Source organism: Python bivittatus, unplaced genomic scaffold, assembly GCF_059951505.1.
Source record: "Python bivittatus isolate LINGU-HERP-01145 unplaced genomic scaffold, Pbiv_v1 ctg000220_np1212, whole genome shotgun sequence".
NCBI classification, from domain to species: Eukaryota; Metazoa; Chordata; class Lepidosauria; order Squamata; family Pythonidae; genus Python; species Python bivittatus.
Window position 1 is genome coordinate 22,143,621 of NW_028277048.1, and position 19,931 is coordinate 22,163,551.

At 40.4% G+C, this 19,931-nt stretch overlaps 1 protein-coding gene across 1 annotated transcript; it reads right to left on the bottom strand.

Moving 5' to 3' along the window:
* Nucleotides 1-17,601: 17,601 nt before the first annotated feature.
* On the bottom strand, nt 17,602-18,618 carry LOC112543341 (retinol dehydrogenase 16-like). The gene is made up of 2 exons (XM_088138109.1): nt 18,306-18,618; nt 17,602-17,864 (listed from the first exon to the last, which is right to left on the bottom strand). The coding sequence occupies exons 1-2, from the start codon at nt 18,616-18,618 to the stop codon at nt 17,602-17,604; spliced, it is 576 nt and encodes a 191-aa protein (XP_087994235.1).
* Between the last annotated feature and the right edge of the window lie 1,313 nt (nt 18,619-19,931).

Here is a 19,931-nt window from a genome sequence, read left to right on the forward strand (position 1 = left end):
ATTTCTAATTCAACAAGTAAGAGTGTGTCAAATTACATGTGAGCCTCAATGTTTTGAAGCAGTTTTAAGTTTGCCTATAGATGAACAAGAGAAATGGAACATTGGTATGGATAATGAATTTCAGACATGAGTAAAACAGAATGTTTTTGAAGTTACTGATTTACCTCCATCACAAAAGGCCATAGGTTCCAGATGGGTATTTAAAAAAAAGCTTTTACCTGATGATACTGTTCAGTATAAAGCTAGACTAGTGGCACAAGGATATTCACAAGAGCAGTTTGTGAATTACAATCTCACATATGCACCTACAGTTAGGCCTGAGTCATTGCGTGTAATTTTGGCCTTAGCTTGCACAAAGAGACATGATTGTTCATCATTTTGATGTGGATACAGCGTATTTGAATGCTGAGCTTCCTGAAACTGTGTACATGAAACAAGCACCAGGTTACACATGTGGCAATTCCCAAAAAGTCTATAAGTTGCGTAAAGCACTGTATGGATTGAAACAAGCTGGGAGATGTTGGCATCAATGTTTAGATAAAGTTTTGTTAGAAATTGGTTTCAAGAAATCGTTAGCTGATCCATGTGTGTATACTAGAGGAACTGGAAAAGATTATACAGTACTTCTTACTTATGTTGATGATTTCTGTCTTGCTACTGGTTCTTTAAATGTTGTAAAAGAATTTGCCAAGCAAATGGAGCAATATTTTAAAATGAAGGATCTAGGTATGTTAAGATACTACCTTGGTATTGAAGTGTATAGATCTGACAATGGAGAAATCTATCTAAGTCAAAAGAAAAAGATAGAACAGTTATTAACACAAATGGGAATGTCAGAAGCTAAACCTGTAAAAACACCAGTGGTTTGTGATTTTCTGAAAAATGAAATATGTGAAGAATTGTGTGAAAAACCTGAAGTATATCATTCTGTGATAGGTTCTATCCTTCACCTAGCACAATGGACATGCCCTGATTTGTCATATGCTACAGGAGTTTTAAGTCGTAAAGTAGCCAAACCAACAGAACATGATTGGCAAGGATTAAAAAGAATAATGAGATATTTAAAAGGCACAATAAACCTTTGTCTTAAAATGTCAACTGTTGGGCCTGAAAGTCCTGTAATCTTTGTTGACAGTTCCTTTGCAGAGGAAGGAGACAGAAAATCTATAACTGGGTTTATTTGTAAATTTGGTGAATCTACCATTGCTTGGAAAGCAAAGAAACAAACATCAATAGCTCTTTCAACAGCAGAAGCAGAATTCGCAGCTTTGTCAGAAACAGTCTGTGAGTTAAGATGGTTTCATCAATTATTCACTGACTTAGATATACATCTGTCATTGCCTTATACAGTATATGAAGATTCTCAAGCTTGTATAGGGTTAGCTAAAACAGAAAACCTAAGAGCTCGTACAAAATATGTAGATGTCAAGTATAAAAATGTAAGACAAGCTATTTCAGAAAATTTCATTGATCTTGTGTATCTGAATCAAATCTTGTAGATGTATTTACTAAACCATTATCTATTGTAAAACATGAAGCAATGCTTACTAGACTTGGATTTAAACAAATGTAATTGTTACTGTATTGTTGTAACCATCTGCCTGTACTACCCTGCAATGTGTATTGTTGTTTTCCCAAAGCGACTTGAGAGGGGTGTTAGGATTTTCTCATGGGAAGAAATGCAACTCGCTATCTTCAAACAATTGTTTAGACTACAAAAGCAAGCCATCTGCATTTATTTTTGTTAGTTTGCACGTATACTGCTATTTACTGCCACCTACTGGCATTTGTATGCTAGTTACCCAATGGGGAGGTGCATAGTGTCAATCAATTGTGAGTGATTACATGTCTCACTGCTTAGTAGGATTTTAGCCATCATGTAATCAGTTTTATAGGTTATGTAGTAGTAACTAATAACCAAGTAGTGTACCTCTTCTCTGAGAGTTTTTGGCTAGAGACTTTATTAAACCTGCGTAGTGGATAAGTCTTGGATGCCACATATATGAGAAGAAGTGATTTTTTTTCCTATGTTTTGCATGAAACTTGTATTTTATGTAGTTTTCTATTTTTCTCAATAAATACCAGACATGTTGTATACTTTCTGGCTGGATTTCTTTGGAGAACAAGATAAGGACGTTGCATTCTTTAAATCTCTCTAACGGTGGTGTGTATTTTTGGCACGACCTGTGGTTATAGCTGCACTCTGCATAATACAACTAATCTAGGATTTTCACAAGATGATATCTTTAACGTTAAGTCCTCTGTTCCTTTCAAGTATCTCATCACTCCCTTTACAGCATTCCAGTCATGATGATTTGGTGAACTCACTTTTCTACTTAAAATATTAAGGGATGCTGCAATATCAGGTCTCGTGGTTTTACTCAAATAAAGGAGTTTACCTATAGCTTCTTGGTATTTACCATGATTTGTAAATAACTGTCCATCCTTCAATTTTAAATAGGTTAATTCTAATGGAGTACTTGCAGGTTTACAATTTTTCATGCCAACAGATTGTATAAAGTCCATAAGCTTCTGCTTTTGACTTAAGAGAAAACTCCCATCATTAAGTTTTTCAATTTCCATTCCTAGATAATATTTTACTTCCCCAAGCTGTTTAATTTCTATTTCAGTCTTTAATTCATTACCTATTTCATTAACATCCTCCTTGTGTTGACAACATATTAATAAATCATCTACATAGGTCAGGATATATTAATATTGTCCATTCTTGAGTCTCATATATAAGCAGGGATCAGCCTTTCCTTGCTTAAATCCTTGATAATAGAAAAGGTCTGTTAACTTATCATACCAGCTTTTGGCTGATTGTTTAAGCCCATAAATACTCTTATTAAGTTTACAAACAAGATTTTCTTGTCCAGTGTTTTGAAATCCTTTAGGCTGCACCATATAAATTTCTTCTGAAAGATCTCCATTAAGAAAAGCTGTTTTAATGCCTAGATGTTCTACAAACATATTTCTTGAACAAGCAACATTAAGAAATGTCCTAAATGTTGTATAATTAACCACTGGTCCAATTGTATCAAAATAGTCAACTCCATATCTCTGGGAAAAACTTTTCACAACCAAACGTGCCTTATATTTATCGATACTTCCATCTGAATTATATTTGATTTTATATACCCATTTATTTCCAATGGCCTGTCTGTTAGGAGGTAATTCAGTAGGAGTCCAAACATGATTTTGTTGTAAAGACTGATATTCCTCCTCCATAGCTTCTATCCATTTTTCTCTTTCTAAAATAGATAACTTGCTAATATCTTCCAATTTGCTGGTTCTTGCAAGTTCTCACAAAATCCATATCTTTCTGGAGGCTTACCTTTATTACTTCTAGCTGATTGTCTTACATTAGCTGTTTGTTCTATTTCTGTTTCATATGGTTTAATTCTTCCTTCCCCTTCTTTTATAACGGCATCTCCCAAAGATGGACCTACTAATTGACCAATGATCTCTATAGGTACCCCAGTGACCAATTCTTGTGGAACAGTATCTATGCTCTGTAATTCAGTTGTTAATATAGCCTCAACTGTCTTTTGCATTATATTTCTCTCATCCACATATACAACACTGCAGCAACACTTCACTTCAAGAGTTTTAGGATCAAAGACTCTGTACCCTTTCCTCCCAGGAGGATATCCAACAATGATTCCAATTTCAGCTCGTGGATCAAGCTTCCCTTTTTTCTTTTGGAACATAAGAATATGCTTTAGCGCCAAAGATTTTCATATGCTTTAAACTTGGTTTTTTCCAAACCATAGTTCAAAAGGTGTTTTACCTGTCACTTTACTAGGAATTCTGTTATGCAAATAAGCTGCTGTAACTACCGCTTCAGCCCATTAAGAGTCAGGTAGTCCAGCTTGCATCAACATAGATCTAGACATCTCCTGTAAAGTTAGGTTCAACTTCTCAGAACATCCATTCTCTTGTGGAGAGCAAGATATGGTTACTTTATGTTCTATGCCCTCCTGTTCCATAAACCTCTTAAAATCTGCATTACAATATTCTCCACCTCCATCAGTACATAGTGTTAAAGGTGCCTTACCAAATCGGTTCTTAATTGCGGCTATGTACCACTTAAACCTTTCAAGGGTCTCATCCTTGTTTTAAGTATATATACATAACTATATTTGCTCTTAAATTCAGTGAAGGTAAGAAAATATCTGTTCTTGCCTGCAGATAATGGCATAGGACCCACTAGGTCTGAATAAACCTCTTCCAAAAAATCCTTATCTTGCACATTGGATTGTCCTGAATAACTAGGAGCCGTTCCCTTTGCTTTTATACAGATTTCGCACCTTTCTTTTGCTTTATCACATTTAACAGCATTAATTCCATTTTCTGGCAATAATTTTTTGATATTTTGCATATTCCTATGAGCTAAGTTCACATGCCATGAATAAAGACAAGTTTTGTGATCACAGATATCTTGCCTAGTTTGACAGATAGGCCTCCCCTCATTTGTTATAATATCATTAACATCAACGATATAATGAAATCCATCTTTTTCATCAACTTTAAGCACTAGACCAGTTCTATCATTAATAATTTTTCCCTATTACAGTGTAACCATTCTTCACGATCTTTTTAGTACCGAGCAAATTATTTGAGGCTTCAGGAACAAAAGCAACATTTCTTAACATAAGGTTTACTACCTCACCTGTAGAAGTAAAAACTCTTAAAGGTACAGTTCCAATTCCAAGAACATTTAGCCTTTGTTGATTTGCTTGCAATATCTCTGATCTATTTTCTGTATCAAGTTCACTAAAATTTTCTCTAAACTGGCAAATGTGGATAAAACTACCACTGTCAAGGAGAAAATGCCTTCTATCATTTACACCTTGATAATCAGATATTTGAAACACTTGATCATCATTGCAAGCATTCATACCATTATTAAACCCTTGATTATATCTCTTATTTGGTCTACCATTTAATGGTTTAAAGTCTCTGTGGCCATTAAAATGTCCTTGTTTACTGAAAGACATTCTTTCTGTAGGAACATTTACTCCTCTGGACTTTTGACCTTCTACCCCTTTAAATCTACAATACTTAGCAATATGCCCAATCTTCAAGCACACATAACATCTCCTTTCCTTAAGATCAGGTCTTGTTCTTAATACTGACATTTCTCCAGGTATGTTATCCGTTACCCTTTTAAGGCCAGAGTCTCTCAAATAAGCAACTGTATAATCTAAATCCACTTTTGCAATGAACTCAAGCATAACCTTTTGGTTTGCAAAGGATTGTGGTAGACTAAGTAATATACGGGTGTGAAACTCAGTCAGATATCTCTGCTCCTGCAGACTGAAGTTCTGAAACAAGCTTCAACATTTCATCTAAGTGCTAATCAATACTAGTTCCTTCTTTCATTCTCATATTATACAATCTTTCTTTCAAAAATATCAATTCTTATTTGATCTAATAAAATATTTTCCCTTAAGAGCATTATATAAACCTTTAGCTGTTCTATATTTAGTTACTAATGGACTTTCATGATCTTCTATACAGGCATATCATATCATTAAGACTTTTGCTTCTTTCATTTTGTCCTCCTTTTGCTCTAATTGGCTTTCAGGCATATCTTTATCTATGATGTCTAAACAGTCCTGTACTTGAAGGGAAACTCTTAACCTTGCATCCCACATTTGAAAGTTATTCCTATTTAACTTTGGAATTACAAATATGCTGTTATTACTTACATCCTGTTGGAAACCTTGAGTAGATGTAATAGCTCCATCTGTTAAAGTGCCTAAGGTTACAGACATTTTAAAATTACTCTATGCAAACTCCTCTGCTAAATTCTCCTCTAGTTTAAAATATTTACTATCAATACTTCCCCCTTCATGGATCACTGCCTTGTCGTGGCGAAGGGGCTTGCGTAACTCAGTGAAGCCATGAGCTATACCGTGCAGGGCCACCCAAGACGGACAGGTCATGACAGAGAGCTCTGACAAAATGTGGTCCACTGGAGAAGGAAATGGCAACCCACTCCAGTATCCTTGCCAAGAAAACCCCATGGACAACGTTAAAAGGCTAAAAGATATGATGCCGGAAGATGAGCCCCTCAGGTCGGAAGGTGTCCAATATGCTACTGGGGAAGAGCGGAGGGCATTTCCAAGTAGCTCCAGAAAGAGTGAAGCGGCTGGGCCAAAGCCGAAAGGACGTTCAGCTGTGGATGTATCTGGAAGCGAAAAGAAGGTCCGATGCTGTAAAGAACAATATTGTATAGGTACCTGGAATGTAAGAACTATGAACCAAGGCAAGCTGGATGTGGTCAAACATGAGATGACAAGATTGAACATCGACATCTTGGGAATCAGCGAACTGAAATGGACGGGAATGGGTGAATTTAATTCGGGTGACCATTATATCTACTACTGTGGGCAAGAAACCCTTAGAAGAAATGGAGTTGCACTCATAGTCAATAAGAGAGTGGGAAAGGCAGTAATGGGGTACAACCTCAAAAACGACAGAATGATCTCAGTGCGTATTCAAGGCAAACCATTCAACATCACAGTCATCCAAGTCTATGCCCCAACCACTGATGCTGAAGAAGCTGAAGTTGACCGCTTCTATGAAGACCTACAACACCTTCTAGAACTAGCACCAAAAAAAGATGTCCTTTTCATCATAGGGGATTGGAATGCTAAAGTAGGAAGTCAAGGAGTAATCGGAATAACAGGCAAGTTTGGCCTTGGAGTACAAAATGAAGCAGGGCAAAGGCTAATAGAGTTCTGTCAAGAGAACAAGCTAGTCATAGCAAACACTCTTTTCCAACAACACAAGAGACGACTCTACACATGGACATCACCAGATGGTCAATACCAAAACCAGATTGATTATATACTTTGCAGCCAAAGATGGAGAAGCTCTATACAGACAACAAAAACAAGACCAGGAGCTGACTGTGGCTCAGATCATGAGCTTCTTACTGCAAAATTTAGGCTTAAATTGAAGAATGTAGGGAAAACCACTAGACCACTCAGGTATGACTTAGATCATATTCCTTGTGAGTACACAGTGAAGGTGATGAATAGATTTAGAGGATTAGATTTGGTAGACAGAGTGCCTGAAGAACTATGGACGGAGGTCCATAACATTGTACAGGAGGCAGCAGTTAAAACCATCCCAAAGAAAAAGAAATGCAAGAAAGCAAAATGGCTGTCTGATGAGGCTTTACAAATAGCTGTGGAAAGAAGGAATGCGAAAAGCAAGGGTGAAAGGGAAAGAAATAAGCAACTGAATGCAGATTTCCAGAGAATAGCAAGGAGAGATAAGAAGGCCTTCTTAAATGAACAATGCAAAGAAATCGAGGAAAACAATAGAATGGGGAAGACTAGAGATCTCTTCAAGAAAATTGGAGATATGAAAGGAACGTTTAGTGCAAAGATGGTCATGATAAAGGACAAAAAAGGCAGGGACCTAACAGAAGCAGAAGAGATTAAGAAGAGGTGGCAAGAATACACAGAAGAACTATACAAGAAAGATCTTAATGTCCCTGATGTCCACCCTGGTGTGATCACTGACCTTGAGCCAGACATCCTAGAGAGTGAAGTCAAGTGGGCCTTAGGAAGCATTGCTAACAACAAAGCTAGTGGAGATGACAGTATTCCAGCTGAGTTATTTAAAATACTAAAAGATGATGGTGTTAAAGTGCTGCACTCAATATGCCAGCAAGTTTGGAAAACGCAACAGTGGCCACGGGATTGGAAAAGGTCAGTTTATGTTCCAATTCCAAAGAAGGGCAATGCCAAAGAATGCTCAAACTATCGCACAATTGCACTCATTTCACATGCTAGCAAGGTTATGCTCAAAATCCTACAAGCTAGGCTTCAGCAATACATGAACCGAGAACTACCGGATGTACAAGCTGGGTTTCGAAGAGGCAGAGGAACTAGAGATCAAATCGCCAACATTCGCTGGATCATGGAGAAAGCATGAGAGTTCCAGAAAAATATCTACTTCTGCTTCATTGACTATGCAAAAGCCTTTGATTGTGTGGATCACAACAAACTGTGGCAAGTTCTTAAAGAGATGGGAGTACCAGACCACCTTACCTGTCTCCTGAGAAATCTGTATGCGGGCCAAGAAGCAACAGTTAGAACCGGTCATGGAACAACCAATTGGTTCAAAATAGGGAAAGGTGTACGACAAGGCTGTATACTGTCACCCTGCTTATTTAACCTATATGCAGAGTACATCATGAGAAATGCCAGGCTGGAAGAATCACAAGCCGGAATTAAGATTGCAGGGAGAATCATCAACAACCTCAGATATGCGGACGATACCACCCTCATGGCAGAAAGTGAAAAAGAACTAAAGAGCCTCTTGATGAGGGTGAAAGAGGAGAGTGCAAAAGCTGGCTTGAAACTCAACATTAAAAAAACTAAGATCATGGCATCTGGACCCATCAATTCCTGGCAAATAGAAGAGGTAGAAATGGAAGCAGTAACAGACTTCATTTATTTGGGCTCCAAGATCACCGCAGACGGAGACTGCAGCCATGAAATTAAAAGACACTTGCTCCTTGGGAGGAAAGCTATGGCAAGCCTAGATAGCATATTAAAAAGCAGAGACGTCACCTTGCCAACAAAGATCCGCATAGTCAAAGCTATGGTTTTTCCAGTAGTAATGTATGGCTGTGAGAGCCAGACCATAAAGAAGGCTGAGCACCGAAGAATTGATGCCTTTGAACTGTGGTGCTGGAGAAGACTCTTAAGAGTCCCCTGGACTGCTAGGAGATCAAACCAGTCAATCTTAAAGGAAATCAACCCTGACTGCTCATTGGAAGGATTGATAATGAAGCTCAAGCTCAGATACTTTGGTCACCTAATGCAAAGAGAGGACTCTTTGGAAAAGACCCTGATGCTGGGAAAGATTGAAGGCAAAAGGAGAAGAGGACAGCAGAGGATGAGATGGTTAGATAGCATCACTGAAGCAATGAGCATGAAACTGAGCAAACTCAGGGAGGCAGTGAAGGACAGGAAGGCCTGGCGCAATATGTTTCATGGGGTCACGAAGAGTCGGACACGACTTAACGACTAAATAACAAAATCAATACTTCACTTACATAAATCACCTTATCTCTTTAAAAATTTCTTACCATTAAAAAGGAAAAAAAGGAAAAAGGGCTCTTTGCTTTGCTGTCTGGATCAAAAGGAAAAACACCAAGCTTAATAATAACTTTCTTGTCTTCTCTTTAAAAAGTTTATCAGCTTCTGAAGCCCAACCATCCTCTGCTACCAATTTGTTGGGTAATGAGATTAAGAGGAGACAAGGAATATAAATTATCAACCTTCGTATCTATTTAAAATATACAAAAGGTAAACTTAAACATAAAATATATCTTCAGCAATACAAAAGTGACAACAAAGAACATAAATAATATAATATAAATATCCCAGATAGCAGCGAATAAGCAGTGAGCCTAAAAAGGTAAAATCAGGAAAGCAGCAGAACAAGTAAGAGGAAGGATACTTCTCTTATACAGAGTTTGCCACCTGATTCTGATAGTTCACAGCCAAACACAATCTCTATAGTTAATACTGTTAAAGGTGTAGATCTTGCAAATGTCCAACATGAGTTTCAGTGGGTGTGGGCTACACAACAGGCGTCATCTGCTCCCCTTTCTGGAACTCTCTCCTTGCTGGAGATAAGAAAAAAGAAGTAGAACGAAAAGAAAGAAAACAGAATTATGACTTCTGCCCTTCTTTCTATCAAGTAATTACCATCTTCCTCTTTCTCCTTCCTCGTTAACCCTTTTTGATCCCCAAATCCATAAATCACCAGTTCAGTCTTTTCTTTCAACAAAATGTCCATATAAGGCTTCCATAAGGCTTTCAAAGAGTCTCTCTGTTTTTTCCCCTGACCAAACTGATCAGCTTTGCCATTTCCGTGAGCGCCCTCAATTTCATAATCCAATCTTCTACAGTGGGTATTTCATTCTTCTTCCATCTTTGTGCGTACAGTAATCATGCTGTAGTTACCGTATACAATATTAGTTTCCCGTCTTACTTTTCTTGTTTAGCGTCCATAAAGCCCAACAGAAACAATTCCGGTTTCATCATGATATTAATCGGCAATATCTTTTGCATCATTGTATGAATCTGCACCCAAAATTTCCTTGATTTTTCACAAGTCCACCATGCATGATAAAAAGTCCCCTCTTCCTTTTCACACTTCCGACGTTGGTTTGATATTTCTTTGTACAGTTTTGTAAATTTAACCAGTGTCATATACCAACAATTCATAATTTTATAAAAGTTCTCTCTTAAATTGTGACACAATGTAAATTGAACCCACATTTTCTCCCATATATCCATATTCATATTATAATCAAAATTTGCAGCCCATTTCACCACACATACCTTTTACCTTGTGTTGTTGTTGTTCTTGTTGCTCCATGCCAGCCACAGTCCTTCAGGACGGAGGTGGGTTTGTAAAATAATTTCCAAACTAGACGAAGGTGGACGAGCACCACTTTGGCACTCCTGTGGGAATGATGGGAGAGCTGTTCCTAGGAAAAGTGGAGAAATCCTGGATTCAGCAGAACTGGGGTTCATGGCAGCATGTTCCCCGTGTCCCGCTCAGAAAGCACCTCAGGTTGCCCAGCTCCTAAGCCACCATTCCCCCTGTAGTGACCATTTCCTCCGAAAGCGGTAAAGGTGATACGAGATCATGTCACCACATTTCCAAAAGCCCCTAACCATGCTGGTTTGCTGGGTTAGTGACTGACGTTCGGGAGGTGGGGTGATACGTTCTCAACGATCGCTACAGGCAGACACTAAGAACAGGCAGGCAGGAGCCTAAAGAGAAAGACACTCCAGCAGTGCTCTTATTTGGCCAGGACTCCAGAGTTCACAATACTGAGGCAGACCAGAGGAGGAAAGACTTACTTTGTTCGCAGAGACATAATTTAGCCTAGGAAGGCTTGGCAATCGTGCATCAGTCAAGTCCCATTCGTAGCTCCTTTTCAACTATTTCTCACTAAGGAAACTGGGAGAGTGGGGACAAAGAAATTAGAAAATACGCCAAAGTATGATTTCCTCTCCTGTGTTAATTTTCTATTTTTTTAAAAAAAAGACTCTCCAGAGGTGTCTTCAGTACCATGTCTTGGGTCAATCTCTGGGAAACCCTGAAGCCCTCAAGACACTTTGTTTGGATGAGGCTCCCAGGGGCAAAATTCCCAGTGATCATTTGATGGCAGCAGAGACACAACGAGCAATTACCTGTTATTACCATCTAATGGCCTTCTGGATTTCTGCAGCCCAGATCTGATAGCTCCAGCTTTGGATTCCACCAGAATTCAGCCAGAAATCAATCAGCTCAACTCACACACACAGATAACAGCACAAGAACAGTGAGGTGCAGAATTGATTCTGGGCCAGCGGATAGAGCCATGAGTAGTGCTACGAATATCAAAATGGTGTGTTATAGCCCTTGGCTCTTAGGAATACAAAAAATGAAAGGAAAGCAGAATAGAAAACACTGAGATAGTTGGCCACATTCTACAAGTCACTTTTACTTAGCTTTTCAGTTCTTTGCAGAAAATGTTGATGAACAGGGGTTTTCTGACCACAGCTGATCCAAACAGCAGGTTTCCAAAAAGCAACAGAAACAAAGAAGCAAAAGTCTTGAGGCTGCAAGAAAGATAGAACTGCCTTCACTTCTGGTCATGTTGAATCTATTCTACCCTACAACACAGCCCCATTAAATCCTCAAAGGCTAAAAGGTAGCAAATGCCACACGATTACAGGTTTATGCAAAACACTTCAAAGGAGTGTTTCACAAAGCAGCTGGGCACAAACTGAGCATCTCTCCTCGAAGTCTTAAAGCAGCCATAACCTCCAGCAGTCTCAAGCTGCTTTCAAGCCATTTCTCACATTTCTTGTATGCATGCAGACATCTGTTTGGCATCAACGGGACACTCAAGTTAATGGCTGTTTTTGCGTGATTTAATCAATTAATTGTTTCAGTGTTTCCAGTGGAACTAAAGTTGATATTTTCTGTTTCCCGCATTCTCTGCCAATTTCTCTTTTCTGGCACTGAATCTAGTTCTTGTATACCATGAAATAATACTCAGGTTAACGGCTGTTTTTGTGTGGCTTCTTTATTTATAGCTTTTAATTCTTTAAAATCCCATTTTTAGCCTAAGACGAGACAATAAGGTAGCAACAAAAGAAAAACATGTCAAACAAATTAAAGGAAGCTCGGCAAGAACCAAGAAGCAAGGCAGCCTTTGAAACAGTCATGCAAATCTTCCAAAGGGCACAGCTCTTCCATGCTCCTTCAGAAGGAGGTCATACTCACGCTGCTGCCTTTTGTGAAGGGCCTCGTTCAAATGCTTTGGGGGGCCCTAACAGTTCCCATCATTGCCATGGCTCACCACGCATGTAACCATGGCCTCTTTAATGCCAGTTCAGTGTTCCATCCACAACACCACAATGCATTGTGCCCTTCACACATATTCGTCCTTGCCAAGAGAGACTGGTTGGCTCTGCTGGGTTCACTTCTAGGAGAAGGGGTATTTCAAGGGGCTTCAACTGTGGCTTTTAAAGCTGGGCGTTTTGTATCGTGGAACTACCTCTTCATTTTAGATCTTGAAAAGTAGGACGTTTAACCGTAACAAAACAATCAAAAGAGTTGACTGTGTCAACCATGGAATAAGAGATAGAGTTAAAGGTATATGGTTGATTGCTATAATAATATGACTGCTCTAAAATACCTTGTTTGTATTGACTAATGTTGCACTGCTGAATCATTTTTAAAATAACAAAGGAAAGGAAAGGATTGTGCTGCAAAATTATCTGGATGAGAATGACTGTTGGCTGAATTCATTGTTTCAGTGTTTCCAGTGGAACTAAAGTTGGTATTTTCTGTTTCCCACATTCTCTGCCAATTACTCTTTTCTGGCACTGAATCTGGTTCTTGTATACCATGAAATAATAATCAAGTTAATGGCTGTTTTTGTGTGATTTCTTTATTTATAGCTTTTAATTCTTTAAAATCCCATTTTTAGTCTAAGACGAGACAACAAGGTAGCAACAAAAGAAAAATGTGTGAAACAAATTGAAGGAAGCTCTTTAATGGACTTCATTTAGAAGACAACTTGAACAGTTGGTAGACCCCTTCCACATTTAAACATTTGTTGAATGTTTGCAAAAGTGAGAGATGCCAACTTGTTGAAATGAACTCTTGGGAATCCAGTCAGGATGCAAACCACATCTTCTCCTTTAAATGCTAACTAGCTTCTCAAGATAGTAATGAGCCATTGTAACTTGTGTGTGCTGTTACATACAAAACAACTAAAAATACCCAGTCCACCACCCAGCTTGGCAAATAAGAGGCAGGCAGGAAGAGCAGCTTTGCATCCCAGCCAGCTGAGTAACGAGCACGAGGATGGTGGGACATTAAGGCATGCTCTATGCAGTCTGTCACCAAACGGAGGTTCTTCCCACTAGTCCTCTTGAGAAATTGCATTGTTTTGCAATCTAGGTGTGAAAAGCATTAAGCACAGAAGCCATCATCTCAGGAGAAATTTTGAGGTTTCTTGTAATAGTCCTGGCTTTTAAAATCAGTGCCCAATTTACTCTCCATGGATAGTTAAGCTTATCAACATTTATTTGTTTGTTTGTTTGTATATTAAATTTCTCCCCCGCCCATCTCCCCCCAATAGGGGTCTCTGGGCGACTCACACAAAACATTAAAACCATAAATACATATAAATACATAAAACATCAAAATTTAAAAACATTACTAAAAAAAAAGGGAAAGGAGGGTCCAAGAAGATGAAGAATCTGGGGCTGAAGACAGCAGGCCTCTATGGGGCTAGCCATCCCCACGCTTGAGGTATTCCCTCCCCACCCCAGGCCAAGTGACATAACCAGGTCTTCAAAGCCCTTCAGAAGGCCAGGAGTGAGGCGGCCAATCACACCTCCAGGGGCAGAATATTCCAGAGAGCAGGGGCTACTGTAGAGAAGGCCCACCTTCTGGACCCCGCTAATTGGAGTTCTTTTACTGCAGGGGTCCGAAGCACGCCCTCTCTGTGTGATTGGGTGGGACGGGTTGAAGTCATGGGGGAGAGGCGGTCCCTTAGGTAACCTGGTCCCATGCCATGTAGGGCTTTAAAGGTGATAACCAACACCCTGAATTGGACCCGGAAGCAAACTGGTACCCAGTGCATCTCGTGGAGCAACAGCGTTACATGGGCCCTTCTAGAGGCTCCAAAAATAGCCTGCGCAGCTGCATTCTGGACCAGCTGCAGCTTCCGGATACATTTCAAAGGTAGCCCCATGTAGAGCGCATTGCAGTAGTCTATCTGAGAGATAACAAGGGCATGGGTTTTGAACATGTTGAAATTATGATCATGTATTTATTTGTATGGTGCTCAATCCAGAAATTCTAGGGTTTACAATAACACACTTGCCATATAATAAAACAAATTCCAAACACCAAGACATTCCAAAAAAGGAATAAATTAAGTAAGAAGTCATCTAATAAACTAAAGGAAATCATGTCAAACAGAACTGCCCATAGCACCTCAACACTCAGTGGAGCACCATGGTCTATTCAGCCTTACAACAACTAGCAGGTTGGAGCCCCCGGCCCTCAGGGGATAATCTATTGCACAAGGGAGGGGGGCAGCGCCCAAGAAGGACCATTCAGCAGACATAGAAAGAAAAGGGCGATGGGCTGAAAGAGGTTGGAAGAGGGGGGGAAATGAGAGAACTGTAAACAGAGGAATTGTGAATAAAGGCTCCTCCTCCAGGCCGCTGAGTTAAGACAACATTCACCACATCAGCATGGGCCAGTAGCTAGTGGACAACCATAGCAACCAACCAGGTTGAGAGACCCACGCATAACAAACACAGTGATCACCCTAGGACTCTCAAAATTACGATAGTGAAAGCAAAAGGCATGCCTGAGAATCTGGCCCTCTAGCGCTTTCTCGGTTACCATCAAACAGCCTTCCCCCACAAGCTCTTTCCCCTTTATCTCACACATTTTCAATAACTTCTGCCCATAACTTTCTTGAATGTCTGGGGCCAGCTGGTGCCATATTCTCTGCAAGGACTCCTCCAGAAAATCGTAGATATGTGTTGAAAAAAAACCAGGTTCAACCATGCTGACGTGGACCCCTAAAGTCTGCATCTCTTGCCTGGATTGAGACCAAAACAATAAGAACAAAAGAAAGGGCTTGTTCTTAGACCAAGGATCCACAACATTCAATGTCCTGCTCCCACAAGCATCAAATACAGAAAATTGCCCTCTTCTGCTGGAATTCTCTAAAAGGAGGTTCAGAAGGCTGACAGAAACTGTCCCCCAAATATAAAGGTGCCTTCCATGTCCGATTGACATGCCTTGCTAGGAACCTTCGCTAGACATTTCCCATTTTTTTCACAGAACCGATTTCCAAATGGCGCCTTCCTTTGGGACCACCGGAGAGAGGTGGATAACTCAGGTTTTAAACTGGTCAGGACAACTCTCTGGCTAGAAGAAGAATGTGTTTGCCAGTGTGTTTCAGTTGCATTCAGTTGATGGGTCATTTATATCGTTCACTTATTTTTAATTTTTATTATTATTAAATTTATATTCCGCCCGTCTCCCCCAGAGGGAGACACTGGGCAGCTCACAATTAAAATCAAACAATAAAAACAGTAAAAAGTACTACTTTACTTGGCATAGCCAAGATTTCACACTCTTCCTGAAGGCCATGAGAGTGGGGGCACACCACACCTCAGGTGGTAAGTTGTTCCACGGGTGGGGGCCATGGCAGAAAAGGCCCTCTTCCTAGACCCCGCCAGTCGAAATTCCTTGACTGGTAGGGTCTGCAACATGCCCGTTCTGCCGGACCGAGTGGGGCAGCCTGATATAACGGGGGCAAGACAGCTCCTCCCATAACCTGGTCCTGTGCCATGGAGGGCTTTAAAAGCAATAACCAACACCTTGAATTGGACCCGGAAGCAAACCAGCAAGCAACGCAGCCTGCGTAACAGGTGTTCTATGTGCCCCTGGGGGCATTCAAAACTGTCGGTGCTGCACCATTTTCTACCAGCTGTAGCTTCTGGATCCTCTTCAAGGGTAGCCCCACGTAGAGTAGTAATCCATAATACCAGTGTTACTGTTTATTTTCAATTAAAACATCTTTATCCCATCGTCTCTGAATGGGATCTAAAAACCAGTTGAACTGGATAACAAAAACAGTTAAACACAGGATCTCAAGGCATACTATCCACATGAAAAAGAGACTTAAAACGTGCAGGTTCCTCACTTTCCGACAGTAATTAGGACCAGGAACAAAATCACTAAGCAATGCGGTTGTAAGGCGCAATGCCACGTGACCGTGCCGACTTATGATGGCAGTTCTGGTGGTCACAGTTGGTGCCATGATGTAAATCTAAACATGGTTGCAGCGTCCCGTGGTCACGCAATCCCCATTTGTGACCTCTTCCCAGCTTCCCCATTGACTTTCCTTGTCGGAAGCTGGCAGTGAAGGTCGCAAATAGTGATCACGTGGCCAGGGGATGCTGCGACCGTCATAATTGTGACTCAGTTGCCAAGCAGCCAAATCATGTTGACATGACCGTGGGGACAGTTGCAACTGCAAGGATCAGTCATAAGTCCCCCTCATTCAGCACCATCATAACTTCAAACAGTCGCTGAACAGGTGGACATTCAACAAGGACTACCTGTATATCCAATTCAAATCAGACATATTTCAAATAGCCCTTGATCTCCTCTCTTACCTTCCATTTTCTAAATTGGGGGCTTGATGAGAAATGAGATTTTTTCATTGTTTCCACTGTTATTTCTTCATTTACTTCCATCTATAATTCACCTTTTGTTTCATGGACCATGAAATTATACCAGATTGGTATGAGCTGTTATTACCGCTCTGATTACTTAGACTGATTTTTCATTGATTGATTATGTGCCATCAAATTGGTACCAACTCTTAGTGATTGCCTAGATAGATTTTCTCCAAAATGATCTGTCCCTAACCTGCTTTTTCAGGTCTTCCATTAATATACCTTGTTTCTGGTCATCCTCCTTTTCTCTTTCCTTCCACCTTTCCCAGAATTACAGACCCACCTCTCTCTCTTGCTCTCCCTCTCTCTCTCTCTTTCTCTCTCTCTCTTTGAAAGGTACCGTTCATTGAACCCTTAATTAATTACGACTTCAGCATACCTCTTGACCACTTCCCAGCATTTTTTCATTCTACCCTGGAGAGGACGCCTTCTTAGAAACCCAGAGGGCACATACGAAAGGTTCAGATAGCTGCTGGGTGTTGTTGTTGTTTGATGCTGGCCAACCTCTTCATTTGGATAAAAATTGCCCCAATTAATTTGAGACTGAGTCAAAAAGAACAAGATACTGCCCACCACATCACTCCATCCACCAAGGTTAGCAGACTGGCTGACCAAAACAGGACAGGCCATCGGGCATACACAGCTATGACTTCCTGCACCTGAGCCCCTTTGTCTGCCTCCGAACTGATCACATAAGTAACCTCTCTCTACCCAATGGTAGGGCTAGCCCCACTTGTACTTTGGAAGTTTTGATGAGAAATCTTCAGAAGTTACTTTACCTCAGACTGTCAGAAAAGGCTTCAATGCCGTATTTGGATATAGGATAGCCTCCTCCATAGCACGACAGTCTTCCCATCACACTGGACATGTTGACCACCCTCCCTTTGGCCTTCCTTACAAAGGGCACCATGTGAAGCGTTATATCAATTAACCCAAGCAGGTTGACGTCCAGCACTGATAAAAAGTCCTTCTTGGTCAGCCACTCGTTGCGAGCTGTTGGGTTAGCAGTACCTGCATTGTTTATCAGTCCCCAAAGTCCTGTAGAATCAGAGGAGATAAGACTGTTACAACTCCACTTGCTTCTCTTTGCAGATTCGCATCCATGCATCCATGCATCCATGCATCCATGCATCCATGCATCCACGCATCCACGCATCCACGCATCCATCTATCTATCTATCTATCTATCTATCTATCTATCTATCTATCTATCTATCTATCTATCTATCTATCTATCCAGGTTTCCATACATTCAATATTGCTAACCCCAAATCTGTCAAGAAAATATAAACCCTTCACCATAGAACAGACTAGGAATCCAAAGTGATGGATGCTAATATTCTAGAAGACGCATCTTCTAAAAATGTCTTATTAATTTAGGCAAGAAAGCCATCATAATATTGGCACATTAATAAAAACAATAATGGTAATTTTGGGGCACATTGAGGACACAGAGTAAGAGTTAACCAGGCACAGTACCTTTGTTCCCCACACATGTTTTCACCCACTCAGTTGCTGCCGCAACACTCTCAGTGCTGGTGACATCCAGCAGGGTGGTTTTTAACCGGTCCGATGTGACTTTTTCCAGCTGTTCCGCCCCTTCCGGAATGAGACACACGGCCAACACCCGCAGACCCCGGGCATCCAGCTGCCTGGCCAGCTGGTTCCCAAAGCCAGAGTCACACCCCGTCATGAAGGCGTATTTCTCTGTCAGGTTCTCCACCATCTGTCTCTCCCGGTACCATCGTCGAAGGAGGTAAAGCCCCACCAGGGCAGCCAGGTAGAGCCACATTGCTGACACCTACCAGGAAGAAGCAAGCAGTGTGAATGGATGAGGAGCGATGCACATAGCAAGCTTGGGAAGCCCAGACGTTTTACTGTGAAATGATTGGCTAGTGGCCCTTGCTGATAAGACCGAGAACCAGTGAGTGGACCATTTCCTTGGAACCTCTCTGGACAAGGAGGGGACAGAAGATCACCCACATGCGCTCCAGACAGCTGCTTCTCGCAAGGAGACCATAGGACACTGGTTTTCTGTGGGTTTGTGCGCCAGGAAATGAAAGGATCAGCCATCTTGCTCGCAAACGTGGCAGAACCTTTTAAGGGACACTACATTCGCTAACCTCCCTTTCTAATCACTTTTGGAAATTACCTATTAACCATCTTAAAACTATTAGCAACCTTCGGAACAATAAGTCTGAAAAGTTGCTGGCTGAGATTATCTTCAACTCTGAACAAAAGAAAAAATTATTATAAGCTATGAACTTAAAGAATTAATAATAATAAATAAATATTATTTATTATAAAATAAATAGCTTCTCGGGGGAAACACTTGTTTTGGCTATCTTGGATTGTAAGTAAGAACAAAGATAAGTGAATTTATGATTTTAGGAACTGGACACAAGAGGGGACTAGAGATTCCAAAGGGAAGAAGAGAAAAACATAGAAGCCTGCTTTTGTGCTGAGACTTAAAAAATGACAAAAACCATTATAACATTGGAAATATTAAAGCAGATCTTTGAAGAACAGAGCCAGAAATCAGTAGCTACAATATCAGCAGTGTCAATACACATAGTCCTTGACTTACAATCACAACAGGGACTGGAAAATACATCATTAAGCATTTCAGTAGTTAAGCAAGGCATCACATGACTGGACCGAATTTTATGACATTTTTTGTGGCAGTCATAAAGTGAAACGCCACGGTCATTAAGAAAAATCACATGGTCGTTAAGTGAATCACATGTTTCCCCATTGATTTTGCTTGTGGGAAACTGGCTGGGAAGGTCACAAATGGTGATCACATGGCCCCCAGGATGCTGCAACTGCCCTAAATACATGCGAGTTGACAAACAACTGAATTTTAATCACATGACTGCCGAGACACTGAGATGGTCATAAGTGGCTGGAGTTTTAAAAATTAAAGGGGAAATACAAATGACAAACCAAGAGATTGACCTGGAAAATGTTTTCTTATTGGATTTACAAAAGAGGCTTGTTATACCCTGGAAGAGGTTGGCGTGATGGGATAAAGAAGAATTATAGAGGAATCAAATCCTATGACAATATTTGAATAAAATAAAGATTAAGACTGTTAGTAGTAAA